We start from the raw sequence: 15,609 nt of genomic DNA, 5'->3' as shown, positions 1-15,609 counted from the left end.
AGATAAAGAATAAAGGCGCTGTGAAGAGACCATGTATATGTCTCGAGAAACTACCAATATTTCAGATTAGCGTAACTCTAAACTTCTTCTCCTCTGCCCTCTCCAGGTAACCCTCCTCTTCCTAACCCATATGGTGACACCAACCTCACGGCCCCAGTGATGCCTGTGCAGCAGCTGGTGGCGGAGATTCTGTTTGTGAGGACGAGCTACGTGAAAAAGATCATCGAGGACTGCAGCAACTCTGAAGAGACAGTAAAGCTGCTTCGCTTCAGCTGCTGGGAGAACCCTCAGTTTTCTTCCACTGTGCTCAGTGAGCTGCTCTGGCAGGTAAATGTCTTATGAAAAGACGAACAGGATATCTTGTATGTGTCTACTAGAGCCTAAGTCCAGATCATATATGTGTTGTGTGTCTGCAGGTGGCATACTCCTACACCTACGAGCTGAGGCCTTACCTGGACTTGCTGCTACAGATCCTGCTCATTGAGGACTCCTGGCAGACACACAGGTCAGAATGAGTGCTCAGGGTGGAACTTATTAGAGCTGCATTGTTTTGAATGTGATCACAATCTAAATGTCACCTTTCCCTGTTTGGTTGTATAGGATCCACAATGTGCTTAAGGGCATTCCAGATGACAGAGATGGGCTTTTTGACACAATCCAGCGCTCAAAGAACCACTACCAGAAACGAGCCTACCAGTGCATCAAGTGCATGGTGGCCTTGTTTAGCAACTGCTCTGTGGCTTACCAGATCCTACAGGTATGCTTACATCATGTCACACTACATGTATATGCCATGAAATCAATTTGTAATTTGTGGTTTGAAAAATGCTGGATAACTTTGGGGAGGGCCAATTTTGCAACAAAAAAGAACTATGATCCTAGATGCAGTTCTCCTGTGGTCAGACCCAATTACTTTGGCATTCATTTTATTAATTTTATTAGTATTTTCTACACTTACTACACAGTTCTTGCATTCCTACCAATATTCCAGCTCTTCCAAACACTAGTTAACCTATGTTAACCTATGCCAAGACTGACTGGTTGAATAAGAACCTGGACTAATTAAGTCAAACAATGTATTAAGAAAAGTAAAATAAACCTACAGCATTCAAGGTTGCATAACCTGGAGCCATAAATGCTGATGAGCGTGTTCTTCTGTGTGTACAGAGTAATGGTGACCTGAAACGAAAGTGGACGTGGGCAGTGGAGTGGTTAGGGGACGAGCTGGAGAGGAGGCCCTACACAGGGAATCCCCAGTACACCTACAACAACTGGTCCCCTCCAGTTCAGAGCAACGAGACCTCCAACGGCTACTTCCTGGAGCGGTCACACAGTGCACGCATGACACTGGCCAAAGCCTGTGAACTCTGTCCTGAGGAGGTAATGCCATTGACTTTGTACACCACACAACACACACACAACACACACATAGACACACACACACGCACACACACTGTTGCCTAATTTCACATTAACATTATATTCCAGTCTCAGGAAATGTGCTTTGGGAGCCAAACTATATCAGTATCTACAGTAAGGCTATAGGACACTGTGAATGTGTGTATATATATGTATATATGTATGTATGTGTATATATATATATATATATATATATATATATATATATATATATATATATATATATATATATATATATATATATATATATATATATATATATATATATATATATATATATATATATATATATATACACACACACACACACAATATGATGTACTGAAAAAAGTCTGAAGTTCAGTAAAGCTGTTCAAAAACGCTTCAGTTCTGTTAGACTGTGATTAATTCAAACATCAGTATAGAAGGGGCCTTTCTGTTAAAGGCAAATATTAAAAATCATGAAGGCCATATGAAACACTGAAAATGACCTCAAAACTCCACAATAAAGCATATCTACTGTATAGCCACAGTTGCTATGGAAACATGTTAACCATGGGGCACAGTGGTGAAGGTAATAGAAAAATCGCACAGAAAACCTGTATGACTGAGCCAGAGGAGCTCAAATAATCTGGGGCCGTATTCATAAAGCATCCTTAGCTCCTTAGGTGAAAAACTGTTGGAGTCAGTGTTCCCGGTGTTGCATGGTGTTCCTGCATACACTGATTACATTATTTGCCCACCACCCCCACCATTGTTTTACTTTTTAAAAAGCAATACGTAGTTGACAATGGACGCTACAATTACAAAGTGTTGCAGATGTCTAATCCATGCAGCAGCAGCGTGCCAGCAGAGTATCAGGAGTCACATTTCACTTGTAACGTGATGAAAGTAATGAGAGTTGACTGACAAGACATTTGCTGAGGATTTGTTGTCAATGTGAAAGGCAAATCCTCCTGCGTCTGCCTCTTGGTTTGCGCTTTAACACAGGGCCAAATTTTCCTTGAAAATGATTTTAGACTACCGAAATTACCAGCATGTAATACAGCTATCAGCGTGTGAATGCATGGCTAATGCAGAAGTAGGCCTGTGTTTTCAAACATTTGGTGGGCTTCTTTTAAAGTACAGCTTACAATTAATTGTGTTATAGAACATCGTACCTAGCCATGGAGTCAACCACGCCTTGTCACTACGATAAAGTTTCTGCCCCTTCCTTTCCTCTAACACAAGGTTGTTAGTTTCTTAAATCACTCCTTAGCTGGGACACCTTGCTAGAAATGTTTAGGCCAAGTTAGGAGCTCTCTGAGAGTATTCTCTTAATGTTTGTGAATACAGCCCCTGATGTAGCACATCACTTCAACACAACAACCCACTGATTCACCAGAATGACCAGAATATTTATTATCAACAGTGTTAATGATTGATTAATCATTTTTCTCTATCTGATGTCATAACAAATGGAATATGTTTCAGTTTTGTAGTTGTTGTTTTTTCCTGATATTTGGTTTCATAAATGATGTATAGACCAAAAAAAATGTTAGTGTCTGACATTTGATAGACTTAATGATTAATACTTAATTTGACCCATTAATTTAGTGTTTACAACATGCCGTTAAATGTAAATGTCCTCCCTGAGCTACAGCTATAACCTGTTTGCTATGCTGAATATGTCTTGTATTGATTAATGGCTGCAGTTCACAATGCATACAAATATCATTATTTGTTCTCACTTAAAATAAGTGACTTGTATTTTTATGTTTAAAAGTCCAGTTAAATGACACACTTCTCCTGTAATATTCCATACACAGCTCAAGTGTACTCAGGGAAGCCCAGGGAAGGTCAGTATTCCAGGCACCACAACATAAAGGAAGGAAATGGAACAAAATTGAAGTATCAGCAGAGAAACTATTGGCCAGTGTTTAGGCTTCCAACACAGTTTACATTTGTTTAGATAGACTTGCACAATTTTAGGTTTTCTGTAGCTTGAATAGTCATCAGTGGCAGAGGCTAGAAACATTGTGGCATGTTGAGTCCCCATAGTTTTTCCCACTTTGTCAGCTTTGCTCAGTTTTGTTTTCGGACTGGATTTATATTAATTTGATGCAAAATGTTGTAGAAAGAGTTTAGCACAGGAGGCTAGAGTAAGCCTATGTTGATACAAACTGCCAGAATGATTTTAAAACATTAGTCAGCCCTTTGAGTTTTCAACAGTTATATTTCCAGTATACAGCCATTTGTATGTGCATTATTGTTTTTCTGTCTTTTTATATGTAGTCAGGATGTTTACTTCTCAAATTATGGACATGTTCATGCTGACATTATGACAAAGTAAAAAAAAAATGACCATCCTCATCTTGTTATCCACTCGTATAGTGAAAGGAAAGGTAGACTGCCATACAGTGGAACTGGCATAAGAAATGATTTTATGCAGCTGCGCACAGTGAACAGATCTTTGTTCTGTTGCTGTCCTTTCGCCCAGTCCCAGTGATTCGCCAAAGCAACATCACTGACATAGCCAGTCTTCCATCTCAGTCTGGTGCACTTCTGCCAGTATTTTTTCCCCTCAAACTGTGATGCTGCCAGCCACCTGCATCTTGAAAAGGCTGAATATACTCAGGTGTTAGTCTGGAGAATCACTCCTTCAAAAAAATTGGACACAATTTGACAAAACAACCTCTAACACAAGGTTGTTAGTCATTTGTTATTGGCATAAAATCAGATATAGTTTAAAATCACACAGTTTGATATGTCACCTGTAGCTAAATAATAGATACTAGCTATATTGAGTGTATTAAAACAACACAAGGATGGTTTGTTATGATAGAATTTATTAGCAATTTAACTAGAAGTTTATGTTAATAGCCTGACAGGTTTTGTTTTGTTGTTTTTCCACGTACGACTTCATGTTGTCATATTTTTATTTGCACTTGCTCAACAGAAATGTTATCCTGTCACATAGATATATGATTAACAGTTTTTTAATGATATGGCTGGATATATTTGATGTTTTTCTTACTGTTAAAAAAACCCCACCAGTCTTGTGCTTTGTTGCACTAAAATTACCTCCACAGTAGAGTGGGAGTTCACTAGCAGCTTCTGTTAGCTCAGGATTACCAGCAGCTCTGGTGCTGAGAGGAAGCTCTCAGGTGTAGAATCCACCCACACACATAATCACATCTCATTTAAACCTCATTCTACTTGATAGCCTAACACAGATGGAAAATGTAACTTCCCCACACAACCTACTCTGTTTCACAGTGAAAGGCAGGAGCTTAACATAGCACTCACTATATTGTTTAAAAAAAAGCTAGAAATTCCTGCTGTATATATACATTTACTTTAATATACTTAATATACAGGTTAAATGAATTTGTGATGATGTTTATTTCATTTCATCTCCTAGGAGCCAGATGAACAGGAAGCACCTGATGATCAAGACTCTTCCCCACCTGAGGACACCTCTCTGTACCCACATTCTCCTGGAACCACCCAGTTTCAGCAGGTACCGTCTCAGGGTCCTCATGACAGTCTGGGATGAATAAATTACTGATTTTCCCTGATTGTCGTATTCACTGTTTGTGTCTAGCCATTATAGCAGAGCAGAGTAACAAGCAACTTTGTGTGCTGTTTTTCCTGAAAAATTAACTGCTTTTGTTTTTAAATATAAATCAGAAAAACAAACCATTCTCACAAATCATTTGATTGCATGTTAAAACGGTAACAAATGCTTACATCCAATCCCATACAAATATATGGGGGACAAATAACTATTACACAACATCAGATCTTATAAAACTTTTTGTCTTGGGTGGTGTGCTTGTGTTGTATGAGATTTTCCATGGCCGATATTAGATTAGAGCCAATAATACAAATTACACACTGTTCAACACAGTAGGTTGCGGTATGCACCTTTTTAAAAGTTTGCCATCCGTCAATAAACAGAGATGGGAAGACGAAGAACAACAACAACAACAAACAACTGCACCTGGGTACAGCCATGCAATATTCTAAATTGTTGTTGTTATCCTGTTAAAAGATTAAAGCAGACACCACATCAGGATCACTACTAGGATCAACTAAAAATCGCCATGTTCAGTGACAGTGAAGGAACACGTTGCCCAGTGCACTGATTTCTGTCCACTTTCTCCTCCTGAACAGAACAACCACCCCCATGGGCAGCCGTACACCGGACCTGCTGCTCAGCACATGAACAACCCCCAGCGCCCTGGTCCTGCCTCTGCCCCAACTCCAGGCCCTACCCAGACCCCCACCCCGGCCCCTGGTCCCACTCCTGGTCCAGGCCCGCGAGCACAAGAGAACTGGGAGAGCACCGAGGAGGTCACCCCTGCCCCCACCTCTACCCCGGCGCCTGCCCCGCCTAAGGAGTAACATCCCCTCCCCCCTCTGCTGTGCCTCGAGCCTCCATCGTCCCGCTCTCCTTCCTCTCATCCTTTGGTCAACAGAGCTCCTCGTCGGGCGCTCTCTCTCTCTCTATCTCTGGCCCCAGGGCAGGGCAGAGCCAGGCCTCCCCCTCCCGTCAGCCTGTGGTAGGTGCTCTTCCCTGGCCTGGGGCTGCCTGACCATGTGACAGGGGTCTGCTGGCGGCTGCAGAGGCGAGGGAGTGGACAAGAGTTCTAAGTTCAAGAGTTCAAATTTACCCAGAGCCGACGATGCTGATGCGCTTGTCTACATGACGAAAAAGGTGTACATAGTATGTTAATGTTTTTGACTGTTCAGATCCCCCAGTAGCATAACTCTGTGTGGTTTGCTGTTGGGAGATGTTGCAGATATAATGAAAAACAAAAATGGATATTATAAATAAGAAAAATTCCCAAAAAAAACTGTAAGAAGACAACAACTCCTCTTTGTTTTATCACCCATGCTCAGCAGTAAAGTTTGTTCTACCATCGGACGGTTACTGGTCATTCAACTGTAGAAGGACGCATTGTTATTATCATAATTATATTATTATTCTTAAGCTCCTTGGCAACCTTATGATCGATGCCAAATCAACGCACGAGCTGTGGTTGGTTTTAGTGTGAGATATGGAATGGTTGGGTGGACTTGATGTTTGGTTGATGTGAAAAAGCAGTGATGCAACATTGTTCTGAAACTCATTGCCTTTCTTCTTTTTTTCTTTTCTTTTTTTTTTTGTTTGTTCTGGTAATTAATTCAATCCTTTTTGAAGCTCTAGTTAATATGCTGTAACATTTAGCATGGCTTCTCACCAGAATAGTGTAGCCCAAGGGAAGACTTGTGATCATAACAACCTAAAGCTGTTCTTAATCCACATCTCCAGAGGGGTGTTGTTACCCTTTAGGTTTATTTGTTTTTGTTTATTTTTCTACTCATCTACCCTATCTACAATGAGGGCGATATTTTGAACCAATGTATGAATAAGTGGCTTTTCAATTGCACATTATAATCCTCCAACTTCACATTCGGCAGTCCGTTTTTGGTGGGATAGACAGCTTAGCTTTCATCTTTAGAAATTCTGAAAAATGAAACACATATGCAACAGAATTGCTGCACTGGGATATCTGGTGTATAATAGACTGTGTGGTTTGCTTCTGTCTCTTCAATAGAGCCTAGTTGTAGACAGACTTGTTGCCCATCGGCTTCCTTTCTGCCATGGAGCTGGTCAGGTTTGGCTTCTGGCTGTGGTTCGGAGTCCCGAGCTGGCAGCGAGACCCTCGCCCTCTCGCTCCATGGAGAACGGGTTCCACAGCAGGGTTGTACCGTAAGAATAGCGGCTGGTTAGTCATGTTGCAACTTGAGCTAACTTGTAATTCTGTAGGAGTAAAAGGTAAACATCAGTAAATACTGTATTTAATTGGTAACTTGAATGCATGTATTTTTTGAATTTTTTTTTTCTTTTGTCTAAAACATACCAAATACTCCTGCAAATGAAAATATTCTGCCCATCGTATTATATTTAAATATTTTGCTCTTATTTTATAGAATTTATTTTGTTGTATTTCACTAAAAATAGAATTTGATTTAAGAGGAACATTTTTGTCCTTGTGTTATTTTTAAAGAAGATATTGACTGTACAGAGTTCTGCGCCCTGTTTTTTGCCGACTTTTGTTTTGGCCATGGTGTGACGTTGAATTCTGGAGCTACAGTCGCGATGTGGACTTTCACTTTGTGAGGTTTTTTTGTGCACAGAAATATAACAAAAAAAGCATTGCGCCCTTAGCAAATAAAGAACATGGAATCTTGCCTGTGTCTCATTTTTACTGGTGAACATAACCAATAAACATCTGCTGAGCATCACTGATGGGATCATTTTATATGAACACAACAGTATTCTTACAAAATGTCTTCATATCTGCTGGGTTATTGCAACAGCTGACACTTAAGTTGTGCTGCATTGTTTTGTACCAAGGTGTGAGGTCGTGACTTGTATGGTTTGTTGATTCTGCATCAGTTATGACGGTGAGCAGACTCCAGGAGGTATATTGTCAACTATGAGAGATGGTCATGTGACACATTTGCAAGCCCTCTTAAAGGGGCACCCCACCAATTTTACACACTGCCTTTTACAGGCAGAAACTCTGAGCAGACCCAGGACTCAAGGTGAACATCTGCGTTGACCGGCTGGGTTGAGAGGGGGAGGGACACAGAGGCACAGCGACAACAATAATAGCAGCTCTGAAAACGACTAAATCAAAGATATAATCAATATTAATACAAACAGCTGTACAATAAATCCAAAGGTTATAATGTTCAGTTTTACATACGGATTTAACTATATGGCCAATTTGGAAGATAAAGTTTGCGTTGCTGTTTAACTGTTATTTGTCCTTATTGATAGAAATGGGGTTAACAAAATAATAGAAATACCTGCAAGTATATCGCAATACAAGTCAACCGACCCAAAATTATAAATATGAATTAATACACCTTTTTGTTTGTATTAGACCTATGAAGGGAGGATTTATTGCAGGACTGATGTACTACACTGCATTAGTTTTAACTGAGTACACCCAATAAACTGGCAAGTGAGTTTGTAATGTCTTCTGTTGCTGTCTTCTTTATGTCAAGATATCTTGACCACTAATATATTCAATCATCTCTCTTAACTGGGGCCCTCCTTTCAAGGGGTCTCAAGAAAAAATTTTAGATATTTCTGTTACACAATTTTTACTGGATACTTCATGCCTCTACTCCTTCACATGAATACAATCCAAGAGGGAAAATTGTTCATGTTTTAACAGCTCACAACCACACAAAGATCATAATCTGTGAAGGGCTAACAAAAATATAGAGTTCAGACCAAATAAACTCAGGAACATCAGCACTATTGAATCATCTATAGTCTATGAATAGATCCAGGATTTCATTTGAGGGCTTTAACAACCAAAGCTTTTTTCCAACTGTCCTGCTATACAAGCTCCCTCTAGTGTACAAACTGTAAGACACCTGGGTAATGGGCTAAAACTGTGTCAAAGTAGTCAATCTAGCCAAATTTAAACTCTTTACTTTAAATCTTACATCATGAAGTTTAGTGTCAGGATTCAACACATGGGGAGATGTACTGTAGTTTGTAGTCTACTGAGTAGATATATTGGAAACATCTCAGTAAGAAAAAAGCCTCCACGAAACTGATCATAATGTTGAATCCATACCTGAAGATTCAACAAAAGAATCTCACCAATATATCTTAATAGTGATTAGACTTCTTGTAGGTATGTGATTAATGGTTTGGTTTTACAGTTGCCACTGTTATCACTCAAGTCATTAGTAGCCAATAGTCATGGTCTTAGTTAAATTTTCAAATAAACTGAAATGTTAATAGCAATATCCAGACCATGAAACTGAACCAGCTAATGGCATTCTAACATTTACACCAGTGTTTTTCATACTAAAGGCCTATTTGCACATTTATCTGTGATTATTTAACCACTACACTTTGCAAACACCCGTCCCATATTTGAGCTTTTGTGTGTGGACCCAGAAATAAATGAACAGAACAGAATTCTTTTGGAACAGATTTTATTATGAAGACAGTCAGATTTAGTTTTCCTTCTCCTGTACGGTCTTTGTTCCGCGCAGTCTGCCTGTACGACGGGCAGCAATGAGACCGACCTTGCGACCAGCAGGTGCGTCCCTCCTGATTGTTGAGGGTTTGCCAATATGCTGATGGTTACCACCACCGAAGGGATGCTCAACAGGCTGTGTGGGGAGAAGAGAGGAACATCAGTCTGAGGAACCTTGAATTTGTTTTATTCCCAGCCTACAACTTCCTGCTGTGCCTTTTCCTAATGAGCTGCTAGTGTTAAAAGACCATGTCTAACCAGCTAAATGATGCTTTATTTCCAAAGTGCAGAGACCGTCAAACACAAGCGATACAGAAAATTTCTTCAGTACGTAAGTGCCTTTCACAGTGAAAGCATGAACGATTAACTTTTAGTGTAGCACATGTAGAGCCATTACAGTAGTGAGCACAAAGTGCTTCACATTGACGGAAAAATTTTGAACCTCCTTAGCGTGACATTTTCTAAAACGGACACTCAGAGGGGCACAAACAAAACTTCAACAACGTTCAATGGTCTGCCTCTCAAAAATGCTGTGATAGAAGACTTCCTGTCAGTGCCAACCTTGCTGAAAAAACTCACTGAACCACCTCACACACGTACAAAGTGCGTGTCTGAAAAACTAAGTTGTGCAAGTGAAAACAGTTACTATAGCTGATGAGAACTTGTTGGCAACCAGGCAGAAGTGACGATTTGTTAAAGCTTAATCGTCACCTCAACCTCCTTGTAGTGTGTGCAACTCTCTCCTCCAGGTTAACAGTATCTAGCCTTTTTCAGCACATTTAACATATTCCTCTTAAAATTCATTAAAACAGTGAATTAAGCTGCTCATAAAACCTCAAGATTCTGAAGACACTGGAAAACATGACATACAAGGCAACCAAAAACTTGTCCCCTAACAATATCTATTCACAATTTAACAGAATCTACTTAGCAATATATTACCCAGCTCATATGCATTCATACGTATTCCTAGTAAATTACACTTGTCATCTGTCCCAGTCTCATCTCTCACTACCGTCTACTTTGACAGTTTAATTCTCTGCTCACATTTATTGAGTGCATATAGTCAGCCCTACCTGGTTTGCATCATACACAACACAGTTGCAAAATGTTGACTTACGTTCATAGCCACACCACGGACACGTGGCCAGCAGTTCCTCTTGGCCTTGTACTTGTGGTAGGCACGACCAGCCTTTAGGATGGGCTTGTCAATACGACCACCTCCAGCAACCACACCTGTAACACAGGACAGAGCCCGTCAAACAGTGTACTGATGCAATCACACTCTTCAGCTCACAAATGCCAGATTAAGTGTATAACTACACAGCTCCTCACACTATGACATCAGTTCCCAAAGTAAGTCACAGTGGGAGTGAGGAAACTTGAGCTCTAGCAGACATTAAGAGTCCTTACCAACAACAGCTCTGTTGGCAGAGGCGATGACTTTCTTGGAGCCTGAGGGCAGCTTGACTCTGGACTTCCTGGTCTCAGGGTTGTGGGAGATGACTGTGGCATAGTTTCCTGAAGCGCGGGCCAGCTTGCCTCTGTCACCGGGCTTTTCCTCCAGGCAGCAGATGATGGTTCCCTCAGGCATTGTGCCGACAGGCAGGACATTGCCAATGTTCAGCTGAGCTGTGGGTTAAAACATAATGAGCCATGGTCTTCATACCAGAATATCATATATACCCATCCAACACTGTAACCCCAATATCACTAAATCCCAAGAACATTAATCCAAGAATTTGATTGAACAACCTTCCGTTAACATTATTCTGACATTACAAGATTTTGAGGCAGCATAACTGCTTACAAAGTGAGGATGTCAAAAGTATCTATACTTGTTCAATAAGTTTCAAACTATCTGCATTTGGCAGTATCAGAACTACTTAAAAGCTATAATAAAAACAGATCTTTAACCAGATTTCCCAAAGGCTGCAGAGATATTAAAAGTATTGGCATGTTTAAGTAACTCTGTACCAGAACTGTCTGCAGATTAAGATTAAAAAAAGAAAGAATATCCTATCAAGTGTGCTGAGGATTTATGCATGCCTTTTCTCATGGTATCGAGGTATTGAGGACTGCGTTTTACTTTCTAGCATATCATAAGTTCAAAACGTGAGTTAAAGTATCATGACAACCTTCATACAAAGACAGAAAGATGCAAAACATTGCACAAATGCAGTAAAATGAGACCAAGATGCATCCAATCTAACTCAGAAGGTTTCAAACTTCCAGATCCTGGTTGGACTCTGAATGAACTGAAACCACCACATTGGCATATTTCACAGTTCAGAACCATCTTCCCTTTCAGACATAGACGTCATTTCTCAACACTGGTACTAGTCATTTTACACATCCATCTCATGTTTGGATAAATCCTCAGCGTTATCTTAACCCAAATGCAATCTCACAAGGTCAGACATAACCTTTTGTAACACTTCATACATTAACCACACCATGATCATTAATTACTTTAAAGAGTTAAATGTTACTGTAACACAAGTTTTATAACGCATTACTTAATTATATCACCAGTAATAACCCTGTCAAATTTAAACCATTTCAAGTCAGTTTTGGAGCAAAGTCCAAACTCCAGTGTTTTGAACATGCGACGCGACTGAAATGTTAGATTCTGTCTGAAAAGGACACAAACTGTTAATTTACAGTGTTCATCTACTTTATGCTGCAACAACCCTAGAAAGTCTACTTTCAGCCTCTTACCCTTCTTGCCACAGTAGATGAACTGTCCTGTGTGGATGCCCTCAGCAGCGATGAAGAGCTCGGTCCTCTTCTTGAAGCGGTATGGGTCACGGAAGGCCACTTTGGCCAAGGGAGCACCACGGCCAGGGTCGTGGATAATATCCTGAGAGGGCACACCAGCAGAGGAAAACGATGTCAGGCTGGGCGCTCATGTCACAAGGGTCTGCTCCCATAAGACAGTGACAGAGAGACCTCACTTACCTTTACAATCCCCTTGATGTAGCCATGGCGTTCAGCGAAGTCAATGTGCCGGAGTTTAGCAGCACCTTTCCTGTGCTTGACGTGGGCTTTGAACACGGAGCCCGCACCTTTTCTCTGTCCCCTGATCACACGTCCCATCGTGTACTGAAACAGAGCACAGGCAGGGTTATTTACCGGTCTGACATGTGAACGCAAACTTTTGAGGCCTCTGGCTACAGCTCCACTGATCAAGTCAGTGCACTTGTTCCAACACATTCACCGTCTTGGGTAGCTGACTTAACCCACCACGTTATAAATGAGCTGATTCACAGACTAAAGCGAGGACAGACACTCGCAAAATCTTAGAAGTTGTTAACTTAGCTGCTGTTAGCCTAGCAAGCTAACAACCATAACGTGCTATGTCTTCACATTGAGGGAAGAAGTTCACAATGTTTTCAATCACACAGACTTCGTGTCAACGTCGACAGCTGTGCTCAAACTGAACAATCTCCAGCTTCAATAACCGGCTCGTATCGAAGCCATTTCTGCTCCGTGTGTAGCGGCTGCCGGCCTTTAGCTGTGACACACCGCTGTTACAGCGCCATGTCATCAATGAGCTAAACAGAACCAATAAAATGCTTCAAAACTAATGTCTGTCGTGACAATACTCAGTAGTTCTTAATCTTAGACATTTGCTGCACATTTACAAATGCTGGTTTAACGCGGATGAACATACAAAATCATGATTTAAACAGATTTAAGGACGGGGATCAGATCAGTAGCTGTCCTACCTAAACTCCGTTGACGGAAAGAGGAAGTGGAAGGAAAAAGCGGAGGTTTTCTTCCGGAGAAATCACCGAGGGGCATGATGGGAAGTGGAGGCAGAAACAGTGTTGTCGGAAATGGTTCAACCTGTTAGCTTGGCCCTTATCTAAACAGGCTAATTTTGCTCTCCTAACATTGATTTATTGACATCTTCACAGGAAATGTCCACATTTACAGGCCCTACATCCAACTCAGGAACGAGGTTTTTGTGTTGGATCGGTTGTGGAAATGTATTTTTTTATTACAAAAAAGAGAAAATGATTACATCCTTTTTAAATTATATGCACTGGGGGAAACAATTCATCTTCAAAATAAGTTTTTAAAAAATTAAAAAAGTAATAACAAGTAATCAATAGAAGGTGTTGCTTGTAATGAGTAAAAAAAAAAAAGTCCCATTAATCTCACTGAAGGGTTACTAATGTAATTGGTACGAGTGGGCTTTTGCAGTGTGAATACATAATGGCTATCATTACTGCCTTGAGTCTGCACTGGTTACTGGACAGTCTGAGGCGACTCTGACTTAAGTGACAGCCAATGTCACTACAAGTCTAAAGGCCACAGCAATTGACTTTGATGCAGACTGAAATGTGGTCGTTTACTGACATCTAGTGGTAGTGATACGCTACTGCAGGTACTTTGGGTCAGTTCTGCAGGATTTAGTGCTGTTATACTTTCTCCCTGTGCGTGCAGTCAGTTTAAGAAAAAAACCAAAAACGTTGCAACTGAAATTTAGGTGATGGTGTTATAACAAATGGTTTTATAGGCTATATTATCACATGGGTCATGTACACATGAAGGGATAGTGTTTATCATGATACTGCAATTTCTAACTTTGATACAGTACCTTGAAAAGTATCGATATTCAACATTATGTTCAATACCACAGGGGGAAAAAAATCGATTTCAATTCAAAGATGAATATAACAAGGCCTGTGTACTGTGAGTTAAGTTAATTTACTTCTGGAGGAAGTCGGGCCCAGTGGATACTGCAGAGAGTGGTGTTTGTGTCAACTCACAGTTGGAGAGGAGACCCAGAAAGTTAAGCTGGTTTTAAATATTCATAATCGTTATGTTTCGATAAATTGATACTTATGACAACACTAGTCAGGGAGGAGTGTGGAAGCGGAGGAAAAAGTAAAGGGCGCTGCCAGCAGCACCAATGCTGATTATAAGGATGGAGCAAAAGAGAGAGAAGGTGTACAGAAAGAGACAGACACAGTGTAGATGGCAATTATATGCAAGAAATTCCAAGAAAGATAATCTTCTATAAAAGGACCCAGGTTTGTGACCTGAAAAAGTAACCGACATGGACAGTAAGATAAGAGATGAAGACCCCGACATTCTGCAGGATCCAGAGCGAAAGCCATTCCCAAAAGTATATTAAGGCAGCCATATTGTGTGAGGGTTGTGGTCTCTTTATGTTGACATAAAATTAACCAATATTTAATTTGTTCACAATCGGATTGATTAACTTCTATGAGTGGCTTATTGCATCACCAGGAGCACTTGTTTAACTGTGTGTTATGATCAGTCACATGCTGAAGGTGCCAATGGATCATTTACAGAGAAAGTTTCACTTTCTTATCACTGGTTGGATCTTCCTCCTTGTCTTTCTTCAGTATTTACTCTCTTAGACCTTCCCTGCAGAAGCAATGACGGAAAATAAAAGAAGTTGACGGGCCTGAACTATTGCCTGGGGAGGAAAATCGGGCAGGATTCCAACAGTGACATCCAGTCAAGTGATATAGGAGTGAGCATTTTATTGGAATATCTGCATCCTGAACTGAGGTGCCTTTGAAGACAGTAAATCAGGTTTTGTGATGGTCAAGGTCCAAGAAGTTAATAGCTTATTTTCAGAAATGTTAACGGTTACTCATCACTCACAATATGTAGAAAAAAGGAAACAACACTGAACACAAAATTAAGTTTTCACACCAAAGTTGGGTTCTGTTGAATGTCTTTTACAATGCATTTTGCACGTGTTTGGAATTACATTTTAATACATACAGAAGGAAAGCTGCATACATTTTTGTCCTTGAATGAAATAAATGCAGAATCAGAACTACAGTATATTCTTCCTGGGAAAATAAATACTTTAGTGATAAAACCGAAACCAATCAATAGCAGAGAACAGTTCCTTAAAAATTGCCTCAATGATTCCATACGTCTGTATGCACAGCTCTTAGTGTAAACTCAGTATCTCCTGAATCTATAAACCTTAAATGACTAAATTAGTCTGCTACTTAAACTAAAATTATGTCTAAATGCTTTCAATAATTAGAATGAGAAAAGACTGAGGAGAATTGGCAAAATGTGTGGCTTTACTCTTTAGTCTAAAGATCAAATTAATTTTCAAATTTAGACTAAAAAACACTAATTCCATTTCAACTACATATGAAAATTT

The 15,609-nt window shown here is 40.1% G+C and overlaps 2 protein-coding genes across 6 annotated transcripts in view; one reads left to right on the top strand and one right to left on the bottom strand.

Annotated features, from left to right (window-relative positions):
• usp9 (ubiquitin specific peptidase 9) overlaps window positions 1-7,620 on the top strand; it is a 43,023-nt gene extending 35,403 nt beyond the window's left edge. For 3 of the 5 annotated variants that reach the window (XM_073474050.1, XM_073474049.1, XM_073474052.1), the window contains 7 exons: window positions 107-327; window positions 417-505; window positions 601-757; window positions 1,168-1,380; window positions 3,207-3,236; window positions 4,802-4,900; window positions 5,557-7,620. In XM_073474050.1, coding sequence (XP_073330151.1) covers window positions 107-327; window positions 417-505; window positions 601-757; window positions 1,168-1,380; window positions 3,207-3,236; window positions 4,802-4,900; window positions 5,557-5,787 — 1,040 coding nt within the window. In that variant the 3' untranslated portion in view covers window positions 5,788-7,620. The remainder of the gene's footprint in view (window positions 1-106; window positions 328-416; window positions 506-600; window positions 758-1,167; window positions 1,381-3,206; window positions 3,237-4,801; window positions 4,901-5,556) is intronic. The other 2 variants (XM_073474053.1, XM_073474051.1) reach the window with 1 other exon arrangement.
• Window positions 7,621-9,379: 1,759 nt separating this feature from the next.
• Window positions 9,380-13,189, bottom strand: rpl8 (ribosomal protein L8). Its single transcript, XM_073473359.1, has 6 exons — window positions 13,172-13,189; window positions 12,402-12,545; window positions 12,162-12,303; window positions 10,854-11,072; window positions 10,561-10,676; window positions 9,380-9,576 (listed from the first exon to the last, which is right to left on the bottom strand). Exons 2-6 carry the CDS (start codon window positions 12,537-12,539, stop codon window positions 9,418-9,420), a joined length of 774 nt encoding a protein of 257 aa, XP_073329460.1. The 5' UTR covers window positions 12,540-12,545; window positions 13,172-13,189; the 3' UTR covers window positions 9,380-9,417.
• Between the last annotated feature and the right edge of the window lie 2,420 nt (window positions 13,190-15,609).

This window comes from Pagrus major, chromosome 9 (assembly GCF_040436345.1).
Source record: "Pagrus major chromosome 9, Pma_NU_1.0".
Lineage (NCBI taxonomy): Eukaryota > Metazoa > Chordata > Actinopteri > Spariformes > Sparidae > Pagrus > Pagrus major.
The sequence above is the reverse complement of the archived record's forward strand: the minus strand, read 5'-3'. Positions and strand labels throughout refer to the sequence as shown.